Source organism: Chiloscyllium punctatum, chromosome 19, assembly GCF_047496795.1.
Source record: "Chiloscyllium punctatum isolate Juve2018m chromosome 19, sChiPun1.3, whole genome shotgun sequence".
Taxonomy (NCBI): Eukaryota; Metazoa; Chordata; class Chondrichthyes; order Orectolobiformes; family Hemiscylliidae; genus Chiloscyllium; species Chiloscyllium punctatum.
In genome coordinates, this window is record NC_092757.1 from 68,988,196 (window position 1) to 69,014,619 (window position 26,424).

Here is a 26,424-nt window from a genome sequence, read left to right on the forward strand (position 1 = left end):
ACAGGTTCAATTTTTTTTTAACCATTTCTGCGATGGGGGTTTCATTGGACAACTGTAGCACACAGAAAGATTAGAGTGGGATCAAGGTAGAGAATTGAAATGAAAGGAAGCTCATGGTCATTCTCATGGGAATGAAGGAAGAGGTCTACACTCAGTCCACCTTTAATCTCCCAAGTGTAAAGGAGACTTCCTGATGAGCAATGTATGTAATATAAAGTGAAAACAAAAAAAAAGACTTCACTCAGAAGTGTTTGGGACATTGATGGTGAGAAAGGAGAAGTAAAAGGGCAGCTTTACATATCCTGCATTTGCATGGAAAGATGTCACAGGAAAGGGAAGGGCTATTGTAAAGTGACTGAAAAATGAATCAGGCTATCATGGAGATAATACACTAGGGACAGAAAAGTGATGAAGAATGACCCACTGAACACTAGCTGAAGCATTACTAGATAGAAAATATTGCATGCAAAGGGAAGAGATAAGTCAGATCATGACAATTTCTATTCTGACTAGTCTTTCATTTAGAATTTGCGTGGACTTTTCAAGTCAAACTATTTTCTGTATTGCTTGTGAATGACAATGAGGAAGGGTGTGCTCTTTACAGCCTTGTAAATATCAACATTTGGTTTATTCCAAAAAGCTATACTCTAAACTAAAAAGATTAAATTAATTTATAGGCAGCACCATGAATGGCTGAAATATTTTTCTTTACGAAGTTGAAATTTCTCCACAACTTTTAAAAAAACCATTAAGTTTAACAAACCTGTTATTTCTAAGTGCATATAGCTATCCATTGGCAGAGGCAAAGACAGGAAGTTAAATGGGTCAAATCGAACACTAATGTGACCACAGGTTTTACATTTGACTTGTGATTTTAGCTGTCCGTGAAACAGGTCGACCACAATGGATTTATTTCTCCTTAAATGATTTTCCCAAGCCTAGAAGAGTATAGAAATAAAAGTTGAACTGAAATACATAACGAAATACATACTTTAATAATGAAGTTGAAAGTACCTATCTTGATGTCTAAAACTGTGAACTATATAATTAAAATTATTTTTAAAAATTCCATTCACTGAAGCAGCAAATTCATTACTATTCAATTTTTTTAATCTTGAAGTATTTGAAGATTGATTCATTACTCAAGTAAAAAAAAATTTACATAGAAATTATAAGTTGTACAACTTTCTGTAATTAATTGATATAAGTAATTAAAAATCTGTCTGAGTATGCAGGTTAGGAAACTGACTGTAATTCATAGTGCACAATCTTGCAGTCAATTAAATATGCAGTATAGCTCTGTAGCAGGGTTCCAGTAGTCCTCAGGACAATTGTGGATCAACCCAAGTGGTATCATGCATCAAATCACTAAAATACACTCAGAATTCTAATCAATGCCCAGGTATTTTTCTGTAATTTACAAGATGCAAAATAACTTCTGGCAGATTTCTCCTACTGTGAAAATATGTTCAGCAATAATATTTTCAAAGATCAGTGAAAATACTTATTTTAGTGGATATTGTGATGCATTGATTGAAAGTGATTTGAAGAAAAATATAAGCAAAAATTCTTTTTTCTTAAGGACATAAATTATGTTTTTTTAAAGGTACCAATTTAAAGGCAGTCAATGGATTGCAAAATTTCTACAGGTACTTTATTTATGCTCAATGCATAAAATTACAGAACAAATAATCAATCTTCAGCTTAGTTTAAATTTGTACACAATTTTGTAAGAAACTATATAACTAGTTATGTATCATCTGAGATTTAAATGTTTTGAACAAAGAACTACTGACCTCTGCTGCAACCTCGAAATCTGGACGACCATCACTATCCTTTAGTTCAACATATGGCTTTTCATGAACTCTGTTGAGGTCTTCATGAAGACCATCCAATAAGAATGCGAGGAGCTCTTGGGAGTCCTGCTGCTGAAAGCCATTAAATCTTGGGGCATACTTGGCTATTGTCCACTAAAAAAAACAAGGGATAAAACAAAACTTGTAGTTTGTTCTGTGCCAAACATAAAATAAACGGTTATATTGTATCAAGGAAATGTTTTACACCACTGTTCTCACTTATGTCTTCCCTTTTGAAATTTGCCCTTTTTGTTCATGTTTCCCACTTTAAAATTTATTTTCCAGGTTTGTGAAAAAAAAACTATATCCACGAGGCAAAGTCAATGCTTGATTTTGCCACTGCCACACTCTCCAACACTTTCATCTATCTGATATCATTGATCGATACACAAACTTTAACAGTAACAGTTAAGGTAGCACAAAATAAATACGAAGAATGGTTTATTGCTAATTTTCTCATTAATTTCATAGTAACTGTTGTTACTTAACCAACTTTTTTCTAAAAACAAAACGTTCACAAAACAAATGGTCAATGCGACAGATCTTATCCATTGAAATATTTTACAATAATATGCTCCCTTACCCTGAGTTTAAGTGGCGCTACATTCTTCTGAGTTCCACTCCATAATTCTTGGATAAGATCCCCATAGCACTTGGCCATATGACCTTTCATTCCTAAAGGGTTAGCCCTGCAGTAAATCACAGACCGTCAAACTGACCTTGCAACAATGTACTCACTTTAACATTTTCATTGCATAATATCTAAAAAAAAGTCACTTATTATTTAACAGATTACTTATATTTTTGTTGCCATTAGATTATTTGATTAACATCTGAAACATTTAAAAACATAGCTCAACAACCAAAAAGCATTTGCTTCCAGAGTCTGCTATTCCATTCAATGAAGTCGTAGTGAAACACTGGATCAATTGCACTTCCCCACAATCCTCGATTCCTTTTGTGCCTAAACGTTTATCTAAAAATGGGTACTAAAATTTTGCTCAGGACATACACAGCACACGTTTATTTCCTTTAAACTTTGGTACTATTTTTTTAAAAATTAAAGAGCGTTTTAAGTGTTTAGTGATTCAGTTCACAGAATCATAGAATCCCTACAGTATGGAAACAGGCCATTTATCCCAACAAGTCCACACCGACCCTCCGAAGAGTAACCTACCCAGACCCATGACATTTACCCCTGACTAATGCACCTAACCTACACATCCCTGAACACTATGGGCAATTCAACATGGCCAATTCACCTAACTTGCACATCTTTGGATTGTGGGAGGAAACCCACGCAGACACGGGGAGAATGTGCAAACTCCACACAGTCACCAGCAGCTGGAATCGAATCCAGGTCCCTGGCGCTGCGAGATAGCAATGCTAACCACTGAGCCACCATGCTGCAGTTCTGTTGTAATAATCAGGCACTATGGAATCAATTTGTCAAACAGAGAACTTCCTAATCCTTACTAGCTAGGCTTTGCTAGACCTTTGTCAGGGTATTATATGAATCAGTTTTGAGTTGCAAATGTTTCATCCTTGGAAAAAAATGAATAAATAGCAAACATTCCTAAATCATCAGAGCAGCAAAAGTAGTGGAAAGGCAAGATATTCAAAACAAATGGAATTTTCTTTTTTAATCAAAGTGGTTTGAGAGTGCTTCACAAAAATAACAACTGGATACAATATTGACTAATTTGAATATTCAGAAACACACTTTAGCAGCATTTAATCTTTTCATAACTCATTTATTCTCCACTGAAATTTCTAAAACCAACCAAACATATATACAACATTAATATCTAGTTCAGAATACTCCTTGTCAAGTTTTAGAAAGATTTTCTTTGGAAACCGATGAAGTTCAACAAATATATTCAATGCAATTATCTTGTCACACCCACATCATTTTAATTTTAGGCAGTACACTGCACAGGTATAGTCTCTGTTGTGTCTTTAAGTGACAAAGTGTCATGGACTTTAATTGGCTGCCTGGTCTACTTGATATTATAAAATTCAAGTATGCTTCTAATTGCTCATTATTGGCCAATGTTTCACAGCCAATGACAACTTGAATGAATATCCTTCTTTAAATTGTAATAAATAAAGATAACTTGAGTTATTTTTACAGTTTAAGTTAATGGTTAAAGCATCTCACCATCCAATTTAGATGGAAAATTATATAGACTTAATGTCAATGTTAATGTTTTTTTCAGGCAACTTAATATATACACCTTACTTTAAAGGAATAAATTCAAAGAAGTCTAAAAAAATGTTCAAGTTGGTCAACTAATCAATTATAACAGTTCATGATAAAGCTTTTATATACAGAGTGTAAATGACAGTTTACAATTTGTTTACACGGAGGAAAACACATTCTTGTCAAGTTACAGAGAGAAAAGAAATCAACTTTAAGCTATCCTTCATTAATTGACCTTAATCTGCCTAGGCAGGAAACTCAGTGCATTACCCTGAGCTGTGGTGGATACTTAAAGCATTCTCAGTTAAAAATCACAGAACACCAGGTTATAGTCCAACAAGTTTAACTGGAAGAACACTAGCTTTCGGAGCGACAATCACCTGATGAAGGAGCGTCGCTCCGAAAGCTAGTGTGCTTCCAATTAAACCTGTTGGATTATAACCTGGTGTTGTGTGATTTTTAACTTTGTACACCCCAGTCCAACACCGGCATCTCCAAATCATGAAAGCATTCTCAACCTACAGCAGATTTCTAAGCATTAATTTTTGAAGACTGTGTTTCACATATTAAAGCCCTCAAGATTTTCCTTTCCTCAGCTGCATAACGGCACTTTTAACCAAAGGAAACTGTACAACTCCAAGTACGCGTAGTTGCGTTCCTACAAAACCGAGCTTCATAGAAGATTGCTTAATATAAATAATGGGACCTATAGGAAAAGTGAGGAGAGGGGCAGACCAGCAAAAAATATCACTCACATCACCTAAAAGTCTAGCGCAAAGTATAGCAAAGTCTGAATGAAGGTTGAAATCATATTTATTAATAAAACAAAACTAAATTTAACACAGCACATTAAAAAAAAATGTAGGGAAACTGCTCTTTGTACAGAACCTCTCACATCAGAACATGCGCAGAGCAGCATGAAAACTAGTAGTGACATCATAGAATATCACACGGACTTCAGTGCAGATGTCGCACATGCACAGAACAGCACGAAGACCAGCACTGATATCGCACATGTGCAGCCACCGATGCAGAAGAGTGCGGAGATTCCAGCACACACATTGGTGCATACGCAGAACTAAGCAAGCGGACCAATCCCCGCTGGAACTGCGCTATTGCCAATGAAGGTAAGCATTTTCCAAAATACCGTTCCCTAATTCTTCAGCAATGCTATAGCCAAATCGCACTGCCGAAACGCAGATTTCCAGAACTATTTGCACAACAGATTTGAATTATTCAGAAAGGGACAGAAGAGTTCAAATTTTTGAAGGGATCTTGGTACACAGGACATTATTTCCATTTGAATTATCTAACTGATTCTACAAGGTATGATGTACCATTTTCATTCCAGCATTATGTTTGTACCATAAAAGGATAACCTAGTAGGAATGCTGAACTGACTCATTACAGCAAAAAGAGATTTGCACTGCATTTCGTATTACGAAGAGCAGAGGAAAATCACCTATACAGTGTATTCAAAAAGAATGGGTACCCAATGAACACAGACTGGTGATTTCTCAGCAACAAACTCAAACAAGCAGACAAAACACGTCCAGAAACCCTAGCCAGTCTCCCCTACATGAAAGACATCTCCGAAATGACTGCCAGACTGCTCAGACCTCTTGGCATCATGGTAACCCACTAAAACAGCAGCTAATGAACTTGAAAGACCCTATACAGACAACAAGCAAAACTAATGTCATTTACTAAAGACCTTGCAAGAACTGGAACAAACACTACACTGGACAAACACGCAGAAAACTAGACACCAGGATACATGAACATCAACCAGCCACAAAAAGACATGACCACTCTCACTAGTATCGTTGCATGTATTTGAGGAAGGACACCACTTCGACTGGGACAATATATCCATCCTAGGACAAGCCAAACAGAGATACACACGTGAATTCCGAGAAGCATGACATTCCAACCGGAACTCTCTCAACAAAACACATTGACCTGGATCCCATTTCCCACCCCCTGAGAAAAAGAACACGATATGACATCAGCAACCCAAGGAAACCTAAACACATAAATAAAAAGCGAGCAATACCTCCAGTCCTTCACCGGAGGCTCACTGATGATGTTACCTAGTATGGTGATGGAGTGTCTGAAAACAAACCTTCCAGCTCAGTGAGCAGACTTACATCCAGACCTCTAACTGAGCTACAAATCTTCTCAAAGACCTAATCTTCGCTAAGACTTAATAGTTTTAATGCTGCACAATAATCATACCAAGGATCAATATGCAAGAGCTCCACTAATTCAAAATTTGCCTTTATAAGCCAGTTACAAATAGGGATGACCATACATAAAATTCAAAACAATGTATAAAGAATATGAAGCAGTGTGCTCTTCTTGGGGTTGAGGTAAGTGCACAGAGATTAGCATTGGGACCTTCACTAAATTCTCTAATTTCTATTTATGTTTGCAATTGGAAATATAAGTAAAATAGATGATGTCTTTATGCAAATCAGTTAGCTCAAAAACAATTCAAATCAACAAAGGGTCAGTTAGACTTGAAACGTCAGCTCTTTTCTCTCCTTACAGATGCTGCCAGACCTGCTGAGATTTTCCAGCATTTTCTCTTTTGGTTTCAAATCAACTAATACTGCATTTAAAAAATAAAAATTAATGTCTTCAATTCTTCTCAACAGCAAATACCAGTATACTAGTAATTCACCTATTCTATAAGCTTTCCCCAAAAGAGTGTACAAGGAAAATGGTTACTTTACACTTATAAATCGAACATAAACACTACAGGAAACTTGAGTTCCCTGCTATGTAATAGTTGCAGCCCAATTAATACATATTCTTTCTCATAGCTTACACTGGTCTGCAGAGAATCAAACAAAATGACAAGTGTAGTTTAAACTAATCTTAAATGATTTTCAATAAATCCAAAATATGACACCTTTCTACAAGATGACATTTCAGCCTTTTTTTTGTAAAAAAGGTAGTTTTCATTCAGGTATCTTACAGTTACAGACAATTTCTGATCAACCTGGATGTATAGGGTGTGGAGAGAAATTTTGAATGTTCATGAACAATACTCAGATGAAAGAACAATCTCAAAAACACCAGTTTAAATAAATAGTAAAAGCAGAAAATAACATTCATTATTCTCGTGTCTCTCCCTGTTTTTACTTCGTTCAATTAAAACACTTCCTACTCTTTCAGTTTTCTGCTTGAATGAAACCAATATTTAATAACCCATCTTTTTGGAGATAGCGATGAAGCAGCTGGATTTTTCTATCATGTTTCTTTCTTATTTCAAAAGCTCAGCATGTGCATGTTTCACTCTTCTCATTTAAAATTTTGTTCTAATATAATCACTGCATACCAGTGTAGTATAAGGGCCAAGTCTGAGAATGAATATTAAAGGCCTTATGTGTTGGCATGTAAGTATGAAATAATTTAAGGAAAGAAATCTTGGAATAAAAGCTGGCAGAGTACCAAGAAGCTGTCAAACTGTTACAAAAACCTAACTAATTCACGAATGTCCTTTCGAGAAAGGATCTCATGTTCCTTACCTAAATGGCCTCTGACTTCTAGTCTCATGTCAACATGGTAGATTCCAAAGTGGCCATGCAAGACACTCAATGTGAACAATTAGGGATGGGCAGTAAATACTGGCCTTGTCAGCAGTCTCCATACCTTAACAATGATTAAACATATCCTGTGACGTTTTGTCTACTATTTCTATTCGAGTAAACATTTCACAAATTCTCCCTGTATACCAGAACAGTTCCAGTCTTCATTGAAATCAGCTCTGGAGAAAACATATCTAGTATGATCTTACCTCTTTTCACAATCATGGAATATTTTGATTTACTAGCATTAGGTGCATCAAAGTGCACAGGAAACAGCTGTTTTTTTCTGTACAAATTGGAATTGAATTTCAAGATGAATTGAACAAAGAAAAAGTTGATATGTGTATTTCACATTCCACAGATAGATAAATTAAAATCCTTACCTGTTTAGTTCATAAAGATGTCTCCCTGATATGAAATATCGAGTGAGTGGCTGTGTGTTACTGACACACTGGATACTAGAATTCATAAAACATGTGTTTCCCAGGTTACTTAACCCTGTTGCACCTTTTTCCGTTGGAACTAGAACAAAAAAAGCATTATATGTAATGATGTGATTTAGAACAATCAAGAAACAAATAAACATCAGGAAATAGTCAAATATTGAGAATAAAAAAAATCTGCCAAGTGGATCCAGATAAATAAGTGATTAAAGAACTTGCAACAGATCAATTTGCAACAAACAAGCAGAAATGGTATCCACACCTGACAAAGATCTGAAATTAAACATGCCAATGACCTTGAATACTGTAAAATGCCTACTGAGATGTAATTGAATTTTATTTGTCACCCTGACAAGGATGTATGAACCCATAATAAAACATTATTAAACCCATTACAACTGCCTACTATGTTAGTGGAATAATTTTCTGATCAGAAATCACATTAATTGCTTTGTGAAAAGTTGCAGAAGTAATAAGATAAAAGTGTGGCATTACAAACAAAGAGCAACTTGCAGGTCTGCCATATATTAATACCGTGCATCTGAAGAAATCCCATAGATCTAGTGCTTAATATAAAAACATGGTGAGCACATTTCCCGGTGATATATATTCTTTAGAATCACCGTATTCTAAACAATTCCAGTTTTTTTGCCAGTGGAATTTTTGTTTGAATGTATGTGCTACACAACAAGCACTGCAGTCGTACATATTTAATGTTCCAACTAAAACAGCTCATTTTCGCATCTATATGAACCCAGCCTCACTTAACTATATCTTTCTATGTTTTAGAATAGAAATTAGTAATTGAAATAAAATTGTGGGGCCAATAGCAAACACAGCAAATGTATCATTTATACGTAAGGCCAAATTGAAATGATTTACATTTATTTACTCAAATTACAAGTCTTGAATATTGCTGTTGAAGCTTCTCAGCTTGTCCTCACTAGGCCAGATAGATGTGGTCTCTGGTTGAGGACCTGCCATGGAGAATTCACCTAGGAACTCTTGTCCCATTTTCTCTTTAATTCAATAAAGGCAAACAAGTGTACACATTTTCCCTTTTGACAGATAAAGACTGCTTTTTGAATATGAATATATGTAGCTTCTCACAAAACCAAGTGAGCTTTAGTAAAATAGCTCATTTGCAGTTCCTAGAAGCCAAATATATTTCCCTGCAAGGAAAAGGAATACCAGACATTCAAAAAATGGGACAATGTTATAGGAGACAGGGCTTCAACCAATCAATATCCTCATGCAATATAAATTGTCACTCTGAGGTTTGGTATCCTTGCATTATTCTGATGAGTGGAATATGAAAATCTTCAATGGCATTTTTTTTAAGCAATGTTCAATTATGCAATTGCAATCAGAAATGATTATTCCCAAGAAAGAATGGAAAGCCAATATTTATAATAAAGCATAGATTCACGTTATAAATCAGTTTTAAAGTCTATGCTCCTTTTCCTATTTTTCACTTATAATATTTCAAGTCAAAATTCCTTAGCTTTAATTTAAAGAAACCCACTAGTTATTATAATTAATAGAAAATAAACAAGAAATTTGCTTGCTTAAGTTTTAGTATTTCAAATAAATATCTTGAATTGTGAAAGTTGACTTTACCTTGCTCAATGACCCCACAACATGAAATAAATCATATTACCTCAAAGCTAAAGTTCTATATTTGTACCTACCCTTGTGTCTGTCCATTTTGCTACTGTTTGCAATGAATGACATCTCCTCCGGCCAACTCATATCTTTGTTGCGAACTATTATAAGAAACGCAGGATATCAGGCTGATAGTACTGTAACAATGCTCATACTTAAGTAACTGGAAAGCCTGTTTGACATAATATTTAGAACTTATGCTTTGCAGTTCTTTATAAAATCTTGTTTTTGTTCCATGCACATCACAATGCTAATCAGAGGGCTCAATTCTTGATCTGCTGGTTAGGAAGGGGCAAGAAGTGTTTTTAAAAATATTGCCCAGAAAAAAAACTGATCCACCAATTCTTTCATTCCTTCATGTGTGGAAGAATCAGGACATAACTTAATATCTCTCCTTGATAAACAAAACCTAGTTGAGATCAAAAATTCATTGCTCCTGGATGAATAGGCTTGGACTGACCTCAACCAGTCTATGGTTCTGAACATAAATTTAAACATGTAACACCATCATGCAACAGGCAGATTTCCCTCCACCCTGATCCTGAACCCCAACCCCAAATCATTTGTACTGTCCTGACCAAGGGTTTTACGACTGTATGCTACATGTTAATTTATTGTGACTTAGAAGCAAAATCATTTTTTCTAATATTTTAAATAAATTACACAAAATTCCCAATTTTTAAAAAAATTCTCAAACAATAATCTAAATGTTCTGTATTGTTAGAGTATATTGATACATCTGCATGAAAATAAAATCATTAGTAGTTTTAATTATATTTCACCTACTACCCAAAATATACAGATGCGACTATGTATTGAGCTGGTTAGAAAAATAAAATGTACGCTTGACCATATGAAGAACCTTAAAATTCTGCTTACAAATATCTCTTCTTCATTGCTGCTTGAACATTTTGGTATTCCCAACTATGACCAAAGAAACTCACCAGCACAAGGCTGCTGCAATTCAAAAGGAATCTAAAGTACCATAACCACCTTGGGAAACTAGAAATGAGTAGATGATACCCTGTGCCTGAATTTATAAGATCGGAACAGACTACAAAATAACCAGATAGTCACTAAATATAAAAAAAAACTTTTATTTCACAAAATGCACCACCAAATTAATCATTTCATGAAGAAAGTTGTGTGCTGCTTTTGTAGAATTGAAAATTTCTAATTGGTAGGAATAGTTCCAAGTTAAGATGAAATGAATAATCAACCAATTCAATACATTGCACTTCCAAAAGCAGAAGGCAGAAGGATAGATCTAAGTACAATAAAATGGGTGTGTTCATACTTGTGGAGGCCATGACATCCCTGAAAGAAAATTCATGAGTTAAAGCTTGGAGTAAAATTCTCAGGCCTCCAGTTAAAACTGTTAACTTTGACAATATGCAGAAATCAGCATCAAATTATAATCAAATATTTAGTTAGTGCGCCAGGGAGTAGCAAATAATTTTGGATAAGCTTTCTCAAGGTTTTACAGATTGTATGTCTGTACATCTGGGTCTAATGCAGATTAATTGACAGATATTGATGGCTATGATTAGCCAACAATTTCAGTATTGCTGTTATCAAGCAACTATCAGGACAGTAGATGAACTAGGAGGACCTTCATAATTTGTATTTTGTCCAGAAGTTCTGACATTCCTCGTTAGATAATTCCTAGATATTTTAATTTCACAGTGCACTGCAAGTTATTCTTAAAATTTCAACGTCACAGTAAGTGTAATAATCATGAAACATGGGATTGTATTTTTCACTAGTTGTTTAAAAATGCATGCCCAGAGAAGAAACACTGGCTAATGAGTCTGTGAATTGCATATTTGGGATTTCAGAATGCCTGATGTATTCTGCAGAGTAGCAACACATGATTCAAGTGATGCTTTTAAAACAAATCTAGCAATTATAAAGATAATCTGTTCTATAAACATGGTCATAAACCAAGCAGCAGCAGACTGCAGACTCATTCAAATTATGTGACTTGAATGGAAACAATTTGCTCTAGTCTTTAAGATTAGTTTAGAGTCATAGAGATATACAGCATGGAAACAGACCCTTCGGTCCAACCCATCCATGCCGACCAGATATCCCAACCCAATCTAGTCCCACTTGCCAGCACCGGCCCATATCCCTCCAAACCTTTCCTATTTATATACCCATCCAAATGCCTTTTAAATGTTGTAATTATACCAGCCTCCATCACTTCCTCTGGCAGCTCAGTTTAATTTCAGAAATGATTTATATATCATTCACATGTTATTTAATACTGCATTGGAAAAGACAAGGAAAACTGCAGAGAAGGAAAAAAATGCAAGTTGTTTAGATTTTTAAAAATTTGCTGAGGAAAATAACAATATATCATCATGGAAAGCTGATCTATACATCACTCTGAAGGGATAGACAGCAGAATTTAAGGCTGAAACATTTTATCAATGAGTGCAGTCTAAGTTTAATGATTTTGCAGATAATCATTCTGACAAGCCAACATGTGAACTTGACTTGCATCCACCTGGAATACAGTGAACTGTTTTACTTCCCTTACCAAAAGGAGGTAAATGCTGAAATCAGAAGGTTCGTGAGGTTGATCCAAGGTTCTTAAGAACAGTGATTGAATAGGTCAGGCCTGTTAATCATTGGAATGATTCATTAGGGGCATGACAGGGTAGATGTAGATGTTATTTCCTTCTCTGGGAGAGGTTAGGATCAGAGGGCATAATTTTAGAGTAAGGGGTTGCCCACTGGAGTCAGAAATTTAAGAGGACTTTCTTCTCTCAGAGGTAGTGAATCTGTGGAATTTTTTTTAAAATCAGAGAGCTGCAGAAAATGTTCTGTTCAATATATTCAAAACTGAGATTGACAGATTTTTAATGAGTAACAGAATTGACCGTTATGGGAAAAAGGCAGAAAAGGAACTTGTAGGATTTTTAGATCAGCCACAATCTCATTGAATGGTGGAGCAGACTTGATGGGGCGAATAGCCTATTTCTACTCTTACGTCATATGGTCTGTAATAGCCAAGTCAACTTATTTCTGGCCCAATGCATAACTAGAAAATGATTCTAATGAGCAGTTTTTGGCATTTTCAATAGATAGCAATGCGATTATAACAATTTCAGTTAAATTTCCATAAACCTTTTATTCGCATTCACTAAATAAACTCGAGCTCCTCAAACATCAAATGATTAACGTTGAGATATAAATGCTTAAATTAAATCAGTGAGGGAATAAGATGTGCCATAACATTGGTAGTCCCACACAAAGTACTAGATAATCATTATTCTTTAAATAATGAGAACACAATATTAATAAGTAGAAATGGGAAGCTGGAGGATGCAGTTTCTAAGGCCAAAGACAAGTTTTAAAGTTATTTTACTCTGTACTATGTCAATGAGTTTTGAAATGAATCACTGCCATGACTTAGAAATGAAATGTTCATTTACACTTGAGATCATCAAATACATTAGCTAACTTTAATGATTTTTGTGCTTTTCTTGAAAATCTTGTCTCTTTACCTTCAATCACCAAGTGTTGCTCATCTAGAATTTTCAAATCTTCTAATGTGTGGTCCTCATCATCCAGTAATGCCAGGTAGTTCTTAAAAAAAATTACATCATATTAAATGATAATCTCAACAGAATACAATCAACCAACCAAACATTGTAAATTCTATTTTACCTCACTGTTGTATAGCCACAGTCGCATGTCTTCCTCCTTTATTCGAAGCCGCTGGGATAAGTATTCATGTATATCTTTTATTGTTTGCATACGGCTGAAGCAGCCAGTGTAAGCTAACACTCGTTTCATTGGAGAAGATGGTGAAGGTACATTTCCTAAATTCACAATAAATATATTAAGATGAAAACATACTAGCCACAATACAAAATTATTAAACTCATTAATGTTACTCCGATTGAGGTTGGGCATCCAATTCTTGATAAGCATTGAAAATAGCACTCTGCAAACATACATTCGCCTGCTAACAAATTAAGTTAGAAAAGTTCAGTCTAGCTTCATGATCATTGATATCATAAGCTTCATCAACTAAACAGACTTAAATAGATAAAACTAGTTTCAAGTACAGCCAATAACAGTTTGTCTCAAAAGAATTGCAGCAATGAGGCTAGCCAATGTATTTTGTATCAATTAGTATGTGACTCAGTTATCAAGATAATATCAAATAGGCTACATACATTTGTTGCAGTCCATTAATCATTATGATCACTTATTTCCAAGTCATTAAAAATATAAAACCATCTAATACATATATGCATAATTAAATGCCCATTACACTGGCCTTTCCCCCAAAGAAACCAACTATAATGATGATTTAACATAGCAATTTTGACTAATCAGAAAGCAGATGATTCAACTGTTACAGGATTCAGACCGCTTTGTAAATCAATTTAATTGCTAATAAAAATGAAATAATAAAACCAAATTGTATTACAAGAAATTTTCTACATGGCAAGGAAGATTTTATGGTAAAACCAATTTAAGCATAGCATCTTATTACTATACTTTTAAATTAACTATTATATTTGAAGACAGTTAAACACATCAAGGTTAAATTTCATATTTGATAACAGAAACATCATGTCTGTTAATACTGCAGTTGCCATTTCGTGTCCTTGTCTGATCTGAAATCTACTCAACCAATGGAATAATAGTTAAAAGAGTGATATCCTAATGTGCTACATAATAAATTAAGCAGGTTACACTGAAAATATACAAAAAGGTCCAAATCTCAGTCACATCATCAGGCTACTGAAAGACAAAACTCTTCGAGATGTTGGGGAGGAACTGCAAAACACCTGAAACTTTAGAGAGTCAGTTACAAAGGTAGAATTTTCACAGAACTAATGATGATCTTGGGTAGTGGGGAAGAAAATTTATAAATGAAACCAAATTTAAAAATTACAACTCATGCGGCAAAGAATAGCTCAATGTCAAGTTTAACATGACTGTAAACCAATACATTGAAAAGAGCACAGTAAAAGCTAAAAATCTAATTAAAAGGCTACAACTTGCGATACAGTTGGTCAAAGTCAGACCATAAGTAAATAGATTAAATCACAAATTAAGAGGTACAGATGTAAGATTACAGCAAGGAAGTAGATTGGACTAAATTCAATCCAGAGTTCAAATTCATAAAAATTATTGTGGGGCAAATCTTGGAAGTTCATCATGAGGTCTTGAACATTTTATCAGGGAAACACACACAGCACCAAATCCACTCAATAGTACCCTAAGCATTGTAAATGCAGCCAGAATTCTGTTATGTCTCAGATTTCTGTATAGTAATATTAGTTTTGATTACTGTTATTACTGATTCAATTGTCCACTTAGCAGTTAATGATGGAAATGGGTTACACCAAACAAACAGTGTTGGTCAGTGAACATTCTGTTTCTGAATGATCTTGGTATGGTCATTGTTTTGTAGATATTGATTTCAAGTATTGAAATTTGTGTAGACATGGTCTTCAGTTGTAGGTCAAGGCCATTTGGATTTTGAGAAAGCCTCAATTCAAAACTATAATCTTTGTTTGAAAATGTAATGCTAATGGAATTAGCAGTCAGCTAACCAGATAACTAATAGCTCCCTATTCTTGCTGCAGTCTTGCATTACCCCCAGGTGCATGTTGAGAAAATGTTCTTAGGCTCATCATACCCATATTCACCCAAATGTTTGACTGTTGTGTACGCGTGGCTGTTTGTTGACGCAAGAAAAGTAGGTAACGAGGAAACAATTCCAGTTCTGCTTCTTCACTTGCTGTATTTCTAATGACCTAATTAAGATGGTAGAGAAAAAAATATTAATAGTTCCAGTTCTGACCACATGGTTTCAGCAAATTCTTTCAAGTGATAAAGAATCTCTTAAATTTCTGTACTTGTCACATAAATACCAAGATTTTGGATGCAGTATGGCTGAGACAGTAAGTTGGAATAACGGTCTACTTCACAAAAAGACAGAACAGCAATATTAAATATTTCAGATTTTTGCAAAAATATGATTCAAACACACCACAAATATTCTTGCACTGATAAAAACTTGAAATTTCTGAGCAGTTTTAGACTCTGACAAGGGCCAATTATGAAATCATTAAGTAGGCAATTACCAATCATGAAATTACAACATTTCTAACATTAAACTAATCAGTATTCATTTAATGCTTATATATTTTCCAAACCTTTAGTTAATTGAATGAATAATAGTAAACATCATAATATGTGCAATATGCTAATTTGATTAACTTCAGTAACCAAATAGAAACTAATTTGCTATCTATTTTTTCCCTCAGGGAAAACACAAGTACAGGCTTTCAATAAAAGGGGATTAGTATTCCCTGACTGGCTAAATCATTAAACAGCATGAGGATTTTGCAGTTTCGGTACAACACTGTACTACAGTTTGCTTTGTGCACACTTCAGGGTAGCTTAAATGTCTGAACATGTTTTTTCACAACTCAGTGGTCTTTACAGTTCATTGGTACATGACACTCCCAAATAACTTATGCATGGAAAATACAGAACAGTAACATGGTAGTTATGATATTTGACTACCTATTCATGTATGTTTAAATCCCTCTGTTGTAAAATGAGATTTAAACATAATAAAATTTGCTAACTTGTTGTGAAGACACACTAATTTGTTCATGTCCTATGTGAGAATTAGTTTCACAAGAGTCATGAATTATTCGCCTTTATTTATTTACAGGATGTAGGTGCTGCTGATTTTTGGTGAGCGTTTATTGCCCTGGAGAAGGTTGTGGTTTGCTGCTTTCTTGAACTGTTGTATTATGATGCACGTGCATCAGCAGGGCTGTAATGGAAGGATTTCCCGAATTTTGACCCAATGAAGGAATAGTCAAATAAAGGAAAAACTGGAGTGCTGGAGAAACACAGTAATTCTGACAAAGTGTCATTGGACTTGAAACATTAATCAATTTCTCTCCACAGATGCTGCCAGATCTGTTGTGTTTCTCCACACTGTTTTTGTTGCAGATTTCCAGGATCCACAGTTCTTTGTGCTTATAATAAGGAACTGTGATATTTGCCAAGAAATTCTGATTAGATACACGTAGAGGACATTTACTCTGGAAATTCCTGTCCAAGAGCCTCCTGTTTTCAGAAAGTCCAAGAATCCTTGTAACTAGTAGGGGAACAGCATCAACATGTGAACCACACTCAGCTTTGCGGCAGGTGGTGTTTCATATTCATATTTAATCCAAAAATTCTCATGACTATCTATGACCTTGAGGGGTTTTATTGAATGTTTATCAGAGAAGATGTGCCAACAGACTTTTCATTTCTCAGGCATTTACTTTAGAATCAGCCCTATCTGGATTTACACGGTTCCAACACAATTCCAGCCTGCACTGTTGCATTGATGATTTGATCATCGAAATATCTGGGCCACTGTTCACAGTCAGCGTGGTGTGTGGCTTGGAGACAAATTTACAGGTCCAATGTATTTATTGCCGTTGTCCAGCTAGATGGTAGAGATCATAGGTTTGGAATGTATTGTCTCAAGAGTTGGTGATTATTGCAGTGCACACTGCTCCCATTGTGCATTGCTATGGAGGAAGTGAATGAAGGTGGTGTTCAACAATTGGCATGTCAATCAAGTGAGTTGCTTTGTCCTGCATGGTGTCAAGCTAGAAGTGTTATTGCTGCATTCATCCAGGCAAATGGAGAGTATTCCATTACAAATCCATTCTGATTTCAGGATTGTGGATGGATTGGGGAGACAGGGAGCGAGTTACCACAGAATTCTCAGCCACACATTATTTATATGAATGGTCCAATTCAGTTTCTGGTTAATGGTAATCCCAAGGGTGTTGGTAGTAGGGTATTTAACATGAGGAAAGATCAATATGATCTTTCATAAAAACTACTCACATTCCAAAAGTAAATATAAAAAAAACTCACTTGTTGTTACATTGATGTTAAATAATTACAATGATTAGATTCCCTACAGTGTGGAATCAGGCCCTTCGGCCCAACAAGCCTACACTGACCCTCTAAAGAGTAACCCATCCAGACCAATTTCCCTCTGACTAATGCACATAACACTATGAACAATTTAGCAGGGCCAATTCACCTGACCTGCATCTCTTTGGACTGTGGGAGGAAACCAGAGCACTCAGAGAAAACCCACACAGACACTGGGCGAATGTGCAAAATCCAAACAGACAATCGCCTGAAGCTGGAATCAAACCCGGATTCTTAGCGCTGTGAGGCAGCAGTGCTAACCACTCGGCCACTGTGCCAATATTTCCATGCATCCCAAGAAACCATCAAAACAGTTTAATTCAAAACAATGCACGAATAAATATTTATTTTAATTGTTCATAGTAAGTCTAAGCAAAGGAAGAAGCCAGACAGACCACTCAGCATTGACCTATGCACCAGAAAGAATAACAGCAAATAAAGTTCAGGTCAAACCTGTATAATCCTCATTAACATCTGGAGTATTGTGCTTGAACTGGGAGATGTGTCACACAGACTCATCAAGCACAGTCCACATTCTAAAATATGATTCTGAGTAGCAGAATGACCAGGGAAGCAGACAAAAAATAGGCAACTACGGGCCAGTCAGCTTAATGTTTGTTATTGGGAAAATTTTGAAGTCTATTATAAAGAATGTAATAGTAGAGCATTTAGAAATGCATAATATGATCAGAGTCAGCATAGCTTCATGAAGGGGAAATCATGTCCAACAAGTTTACTGGAATTCTTTGAGGAGGTAACAAGCAGGATATATAAAAGAGAAGCTGTGGATGAAATATATTTGGATTTTCAGAAGGCATTCAGAAGATGGTACACATTAGGGACTACTTAAGACCCCATACTGTTGGAAATAGTGTGTTAGGTTGGATTGAGGATTGGCTAACTATCAAAAAATAGGGTGTCAAACTTAGGGTGCATTTTCAGAAAGGCAATCTGTTACTTAATAAGGAGAACTGTAACGCTGAACACTTTTTCTTTATTTCTTCATTTTTGTACCTTTGTATTCTATATCTTGGTTTATTTTTCTGGGTTAGAAGATGGCGCCACTGTACAACAGTTTTATTACATTTCATAACAAAATGAGAGAGACAATAAACAAGTCAAATCAAATCCAAAAAACTAGTAGTATGATGGGATCAGTGGTGGGCCACCATTATTTACGATGTATATTTATGACTTGATTGAGGAAAGTACATATACTATAGCCAAGTTTGTGAATGATGAAAATATGTGGAAAGCCAAGTGATGAGGATAACACAAAGAGTCTGCAAAAGGAGACGAGAGAGTTTAAGGGGGCAAAAATTGGCAGATGGAATATAACGTGGAGAAATTTGAGGTTTTGCACTTTAGCAGAAAGACAGAGGAGTTGAATATTATTTAAATGGAGAAACACTGCAGAAAGCTAGTGGAAAAGAAGTCCAGTCTTCACATTGAGGATACCTTCTATCATGTTGTGTGGCATGACAAATATGTTAAATGGGACAGATTTCAGACAGATCTAAGACCTAGTCATCTATGAGACACTGTCAGTCATCAACTGCAGCACAATCTGTAACCTCATAGCCTGGCATACAGATCTTATTTGCCTAACCCATTTCAAGTTCACGTCTACAGAAATCCCTGGGATATTGACTGGGGATTCATCAATGATATTATTGTTACACGTCAAGGTATGAGCGTTAGACTTCCTGTTGCTGTAGATGGTCACTTGTCAGCTCAAAGTTCGATATTGTCAAGGTCTTGTTGCATTTAGACAAGGGATTTTTAGTATCCAAGGAGTTATGAAGGGTGCTAAACATTGTGGAAATTATCAGCAAACACCGCCAGTTGTGATCTCATTATATTGGGACGGTCATTGATGAAGAAGCTGAAAGTGTTTGAGCCTAGGACACAACCGAGGCACTCCTGCAGAGATGTCCAGCTGTTGGCTTCTACAACAATGATCTTTTGTGCTTGGCATGACACTAGTTTAGAGTTCACCCCGATTTCTATTGACTCCAATTTTGCTAGGGCTCCTTAATGCCAGACTATCAAATGTGGCTTTGAATTAAAAGGATGTCACTTTCACCTCACTTCTGGAATTCAGCTTTTTTGTCCATGTTTAAACCAAGATTATAATAAGATTAGGAGCTGAGTGATCCTGGCAAAACCCATACTGAGCATTAGTCAGCGGATTATTGCCAAGCAAATGCAGATAGATAGAATTTTGGATGACACCTTCCACTATTTACCGATGATTGTGAGTAGACTGATGAGTGGTAATTGATCACATTGGACATGCTTTATGTGGTTGGACATACCTGAGCAAACTTTCTATATTGTTGATTAGATGCCAGAGTTGTAGCTTTAGTGGAACCGTTTAGCTAGGACTGCATCTATTTTTGGGAAACTCCCCAGTTGTTGTTACAGAGGACTTGCAGGATCTACAGGGCTGATCTTGCCCTTGTCACTTCCGTTGCCTTAGTCAATGCCAGGTGGTCAATCTGGTTTCATTCCTTTGAGACTAATGTAAAAATGTAATAAACTAAAAATAAATGCAAGGATAAAGATAACTTACAGGCCGTGGCAAAGCCAGGTTTGCACCATACCAATGATACAGTGCCCTCCAGACGGGTTCTGGGACAATCTCATAGTCCTTGCCACAAACTAAAGTAGGATTCTGTTTCAGACGTCCACCTTCTAAAGTTAATGTAGGAACCTTTACAAGAAAAACAATGCTCTTTAGGGAAATATACAAATTCATGACAACTATAGACATTTTCCTAGATAACAATGATAGAATAAGTTTAAAGAAAGGATCTGTGGCTCATCACAGGTGTTCATGCAAATTATCTTGAGCTAGCAGCTTGGTGACAGTATCAAATCTGCTGATAGCACCAAATTAAAACAGTATGACACAGTGAAAGATTATGAAAACCTTCAGGAAAATACTGCACTACCTTCAAAGATAAGGGATAGTCAGAGGCTAGAAAGCAAACCAAAAAACTGGCATACTTTTTGAATTGGCTGAATGTAGTTAAACTGGTACCCCAGTGTTCTCTGTTGGATCCTTTTTTTGTTTAATATTGATACAAGCAATCTGGGTGTAGGCACAATGGAAAAGGCATTGATATTTTCTGGTAGTTGAATGTGGTCTCAGTGACAGATAAATATAGGTATAAAAAGTTCAGCTCAGGGACATATTTGTATAGTTGCAAACTGGTTAGTTCAGCCTTTTATTGGCTGGAGAGAAAGAACTTATAAATGGCTAAGCAATGTAATTTGTGGCAGAGGCTTTGAGTCTTCCCAATATTTCACTGGTGAAAGGTTCTGCTTAACCAGTGCTAGCTACTGGCCACAACTCTTAGACTTATCAAAGGCAATGGAGGAAGGCAAGAGAGGTGGTTGTTAGATAAACTTGGTGTCATCAACATAATGTGGAATCAGATGCTTGTTTCAGATAGTATAAGCAAAGGAGAGCATTAAGATAAGAAATAAGAGATGGTGAATGATAAATTCTTAGAATTTTCTTAAGATAGCAGTGAAGGTCCAGGAATGGAAGCCAGGGATGGTTTCCTGATTACAACTGAATGGGTGAGAATGGAACTAATCATGGGCAGGGTCGGAAAGTGTGGCACTGGAAAAGCACAGTAGGCCTGGCAGCAGGAGAGTCGACGTTTCGGACATAAGCCCATCATCAGGAATGGGTTTAGGCAGGGCTAATGGTGTAGTCAACAGAGTCTCATAAAACTCTAGAATAAGATTAATTTAAATTGCTGAGCTAAAAATGCTGGAAGACATTATAATTTATATCCATCATTTTCAAACAAAAAAAAATCACAGTCAAATAAGACTGCAGTTTCAAGTTTGCTGCTGTTTCAATCCATCCAAGGGAAATAATTTTGGCAATTTTGTTTTCGATAAAAATTTTAATTTTGTAGCAAAAGGCAAAATATACAGTATATAAATGTCTTGGTGATGCATGGGTAAAATTGAGGTCATAGATGGTTTCAGAATGCATATTGGGAGTACATCTGAAAGTTAGTCTGCCCATCTAAAATGCAACATGGACTCTGCTTCAACTACTAAGTCTTCAGGTAGATCACACTTATTATCCAATCACAGTTACAGCTTTTAAAGTGCTACAAGTGTGAATCTCAAGTTCTGTTGCTGTTACACATCACCAGACTCTGTGCTATCCAGAACATCAATGAAATATATCATGTTTTAAAATGATAATATACTACGTATTTACTGATAATTAATTCCAACTATCAGCTTTCCTCTCATTCCACGAGGAAACCAATTTCCTTTGCAGCTTTCTCTGGTAAATGCAAACATTTAAATTGATTGGAAAGAACAGCTCGAGTCAAGCAAAATGCCAAATCAGAATCATGTTTGTTATTCACTATAAGAATTTATATGTACGTTATGCCTTCACTTATTTAAATGTCATATAAATATGACATGTTAAGTTTATCTTGCTAATATTCACAATTAGGCATGTCATGAGTTGTTAAAAATACAAGAACTCAGAACATCTTGCACAATTTCATCGTATTTAGAAATTCAATTCCCAAGAATCATGAATCTGTGCATTGTCTGAATACTTGGTCTGACAATCAACTTGTTTGGCATAAGTGACAAAAAAGTTAATAGACAGAAACCTTAAAAGAGGACATCACAGTAAATTTAATGTTTTATTTTTGGAGAGACTGTATAAATACCTTTACAGACCCTTGCATTACAAGTGATTGGTTATCAATAGCTCCTGGTTTCTGTGGACCAAGTTGTGCCAAAATGTTCCCATTGGCACTGAGGAAACACTGACCATTATTGTCCAAACTGTTGTTCTGTCTAGCAAAGCACATATCAGTACCAGCTGGACTAGACTGGTATAAACCTGAAATTAAAAAAAAACCATAATTTTTACTTGCTTTCAAATAAAAAAACTTTTACTTTGTACATTATAATCTAATATAATATGAATGCAGCTTCTTGAAATTTGAAAGTGGTCACATTAACTCCTTGATGAACAGTAAAGCCATCTTATGTTGCCTGTCGGAGGTCTGCATTTGTAAAAGATTGATCAATGGCTCAGCATTTTATTCCACCCAATGAAGGTCGCTTTAAATGTTTTTGCACTTAATTTTTTTTTTGTGTTGTGAATGTGAGAATGTTGACATAGAAAACTTTCTAATGAGAGTGGATTCAATGATAAATAAATTAAAGTAAAGGTAAAAGGTATGACAACAATCCAAAAAAAGCTTCAGATATATCCTTTCATGTAAGCAAGGCATTATGGTAAGCAAACATACATTCTGTACTTGAACGGAAACAGAAAACAAATCATATTTTCATCCAGACTATGCTGCACTCTGGATTTGTAATGAAGCTAATGAATGTGATTGATTCATATATTCCTACATCCACAAATGACCATATTATTTGTTTCCCAGTGCATTTTATTTCTTGGGACTTTTGCTACAATACTGGTAGGCTGAGCTGAGAAGAGATGAATAAGAACACCAGTGATTATAACATACTGAAACATTAAATGTTAACATACTCATTTGTATGTAGTTTCAAACACCTTTACTTTTTCCAAAATGTTATGGTTAATTTAAGTATGCCGCATCTGAAATTATTTTGCAACAATATCGCTTCCTTTTTTAATGCAAAAGAAAGTGCCCATTTTATTACTGTTAAATGGTGGTCCTTAAATCTTCAGCTAGACCAGCCTAAGTTATCATAACTCAATGAATTCAAACTAATTGATCAGCACCAACAGTTTTTCAGTATTATGCAAATACATAGATTCCTGAGGGTAAAAGTGCTATTTTAAACGTAATCATCATTTACTTGATAACAGGAATCTGACCAGAAGTGTTGAGAAATGCCAAGAATAAATATATAATTTGGATCAGACACTAATAGAGTTGCTCTTTTGACAGTTTTCAGTACAATCAATTTATTTAATAAACTTTGTATCCCAAATTAATTTCTGATTTTTAAAAAAAATCCATTTCCAGTGTATGCAGTAAGTTGAATTATCAGGCTTCAAAAGAACTGTATTGCACAAACTGAAAAGCAAAAACATTTTTACCAGTGCCAGTGCTCTCAGATGCTTCAGATGCAATTGATATATTATCAAAACATTTTTCATCTGCAGAACTGAAGGAATTCTGCACTTCAGGCTTATCTTCACCTTGATCCGCAGCATTCAATGAGGTCTGATTTTTCATTAAATTCGTTATTGAAGAGGGCTCAATTATGACTGGCTTTGCTTCCTGCAATAAAAGCAAATCAAAAGCTTGAGAACTGAAAGGTAACATTCATGGCCATAGCCACTTCCATCAACAAAAATGGTGATTGAAACTAGCCAAAGATCCTTACTAATAATTTGAGATTTAAATTAAAACTGTTCTTGACAGATATCATGAATTCTAACCTCCTAGAGGGGATTTTGGGCTCATTATCAAGTTTTGGTCCTACTGACCTACAAGGATGAATTTTGGTCTTGTAGTTTGAATTTTATTTTTAGTTGATTACTTTGATAATCAAATTCAAACTATATTGTAAACATCTGCAGGACTAATTGACATTTTTTTACATGGTTTGCAAAAATTCCAAAATGTATCACTCTTTTTTCAAATTGCCTCACTGACTATAGTTTGAAAAGAACAGTAGACTATAACTGTGGTAGAATCAAGTCATGCGCAGCATTTGTAAATATCAAGCTAAATCTAAAACTCAGAGGGATGCCAGACATAAGTACATTAGTGTAGCCAACTCTCTTGTGATTCAACAGAAAACATAAATGGAGATCATAATGGGTCAGGCAGCATCCATGGTTCAACTGCCTATGTCCTTAACAGCATCAGAAATTATCTTATTTTTGCTATTTGGTAAAGGGGAGTGAGAGAGGGCAAAACTTTGTCTAAAATAGCTCAACTATTAAGGATACAACTCTAAAATCCAAATTCCTATCTTCATTGTACCAAATCCTTCATTAATACACCTGACAGTATTTTGTACATCTTAATTTTGAAGTTGAAAACCTGTTTTTGGAAAGCTCAAAGCTGAGTGTTACAAACATGACTTGGCTGCTTTGATTACTATTTTTCTACACTGAAGCTACAAAGACAGACTCCATAACGTTAAACAATATTTCACCAGAGACTCTGTCAAAAGATCATAAAGACTAAAAAAAAATTGAATAGGCTAAGTATTATACCAGAAGTTCTTTCCTCCTGCATACTTATGAATAATTCTCTCTCTCTCGTATTGTTTTTAATATAGCTTGAGCATCATGATCTACAGCTTGATATTGATCATCTTTTAAAGGGAAGAAAAACTCAGTGTAGGAGCAAATTACTTCAAGTAGTCTCGGACACAAAACATAGCGGTAAAATGCTAATTATTCTTCTCTTGACATACAATGTCATTTACATTGTGCGAGTGTTGCAAGTTTTAGTTGATAGGTTATGTAGATCTGCTAACAGAAGCTTGTCGTTTAGCTGCAAACATGAATCAATGTGAAGGAAGAACCCGAATTGTCAAATATATCAAAACACTTAAAACTAATACACTTTTTTGATACTCTAAAATATTTCAGTGTGGAATAAAATATACGCTCATTATATTCTAATTACCTAATATCTTTCCTTCATTTGATGTTGATGCATGATCATCTGCAATCCTAGAATAAGTCTTTGCAGTGCATTTTATATTCCTGATGTTTATCAGTGAATAACAATTTAAGGAACTCAGTGTAGGAGCAAATTACTGCCAAAAGCTGGAACCTGTACCGAAAACAACAAATAGTGGAGATCACAGTGGGTCAGACAGCACCCATGGAGAAAGAGTTAATGTTGAATCAAGATGACTGTTCAGAGCTCTGAGGAAGAATCATCTAGACTCAAAATGTTAGCTTGTTCTCTTTCCATGGGTGCTTTCTGATCCACAGTGACCTCCAGCATTTGTTGTTTTCATTTAAGGAATTCTCCCTTTGTATTAAGGCAAAATGCAGTTTTGTTTAGATGTTTAAGAAACCAATTTCAAAAGGCAGAAAGTTTGGAGACAGAAGACAGCAAAGTACTTAATCACAGCTTCAAAATTTTCATCTTCTCAAGATGTTGATTTTTTGAGAAATAAATTGAAAATTGGAATACATAATACAATGTGCTTATATCGTGTCTATATCATGTTTCATTCCCTTGGTTATTTGACAAGAGCAGTACAGAGAATAGTTCAATCTGAATTTCACGTCTACAACTTGCTGGTTGAATATTAACTTCTGAACTCATTAATTAAGTATAATAATTGAAAGATGGCAATGTTTGAAAGATATTAAGGCTTCTTATCTTATGAATCTCTTAAGTAGTTGATATCTTAGTCAGTTTGTTACAGTATTCCTAGTTGAGTTATTTTATGCAAGTTGCAGTGAATATATACAAAAAAGTTATGAACAGACTACATACAATAAGCGAAGAAAATCTTTTTTTTGTGTAAATGATTGACTTACAGCTTACAAGTATTTAACATATTTAAACAAAACAGTGGTCTGTGGCGAGGTTGGGAGTTTAATGAAACATTCATCCCAAAAATGTTTTGGTTCAGTGAAAACTTGCATCCCCTCCTTATTCCCAAGCTAATTATTAACTTGT

General features: G+C 35.3%; 1 protein-coding gene across 2 annotated transcripts in view; it reads right to left on the bottom strand.

The window, feature by feature from the left end:
- usp32 (ubiquitin specific peptidase 32) overlaps window positions 1-26,424 on the bottom strand; it is a 187,691-nt gene that overhangs the window by 21,330 nt on the left and 139,937 nt on the right. The window contains exons 13-23 of one of the 2 annotated variants that reach the window (XM_072589621.1): window positions 23,964-24,045; window positions 22,483-22,658; window positions 20,334-20,474; window positions 15,435-15,552; window positions 13,442-13,596; window positions 13,279-13,360; window positions 9,790-9,864; window positions 8,039-8,177; window positions 2,440-2,545; window positions 1,797-1,970; window positions 764-938 (exon numbers count right to left, since the gene is read on the bottom strand). In XM_072589621.1, coding sequence (XP_072445722.1) covers window positions 764-938; window positions 1,797-1,970; window positions 2,440-2,545; window positions 8,039-8,177; window positions 9,790-9,864; window positions 13,279-13,360; window positions 13,442-13,596; window positions 15,435-15,552; window positions 20,334-20,474; window positions 22,483-22,658; window positions 23,964-24,045 — 1,423 coding nt within the window. Of the gene's footprint in view, window positions 1-763; window positions 939-1,796; window positions 1,971-2,439; window positions 2,546-8,038; window positions 8,178-9,789; window positions 9,865-13,278; window positions 13,361-13,441; window positions 13,597-15,434; window positions 15,553-20,333; window positions 20,475-22,482; window positions 22,659-23,861; window positions 24,046-26,424 lie in introns of both variants that reach the window. The other variant, XM_072589620.1, reaches the window with a different exon arrangement.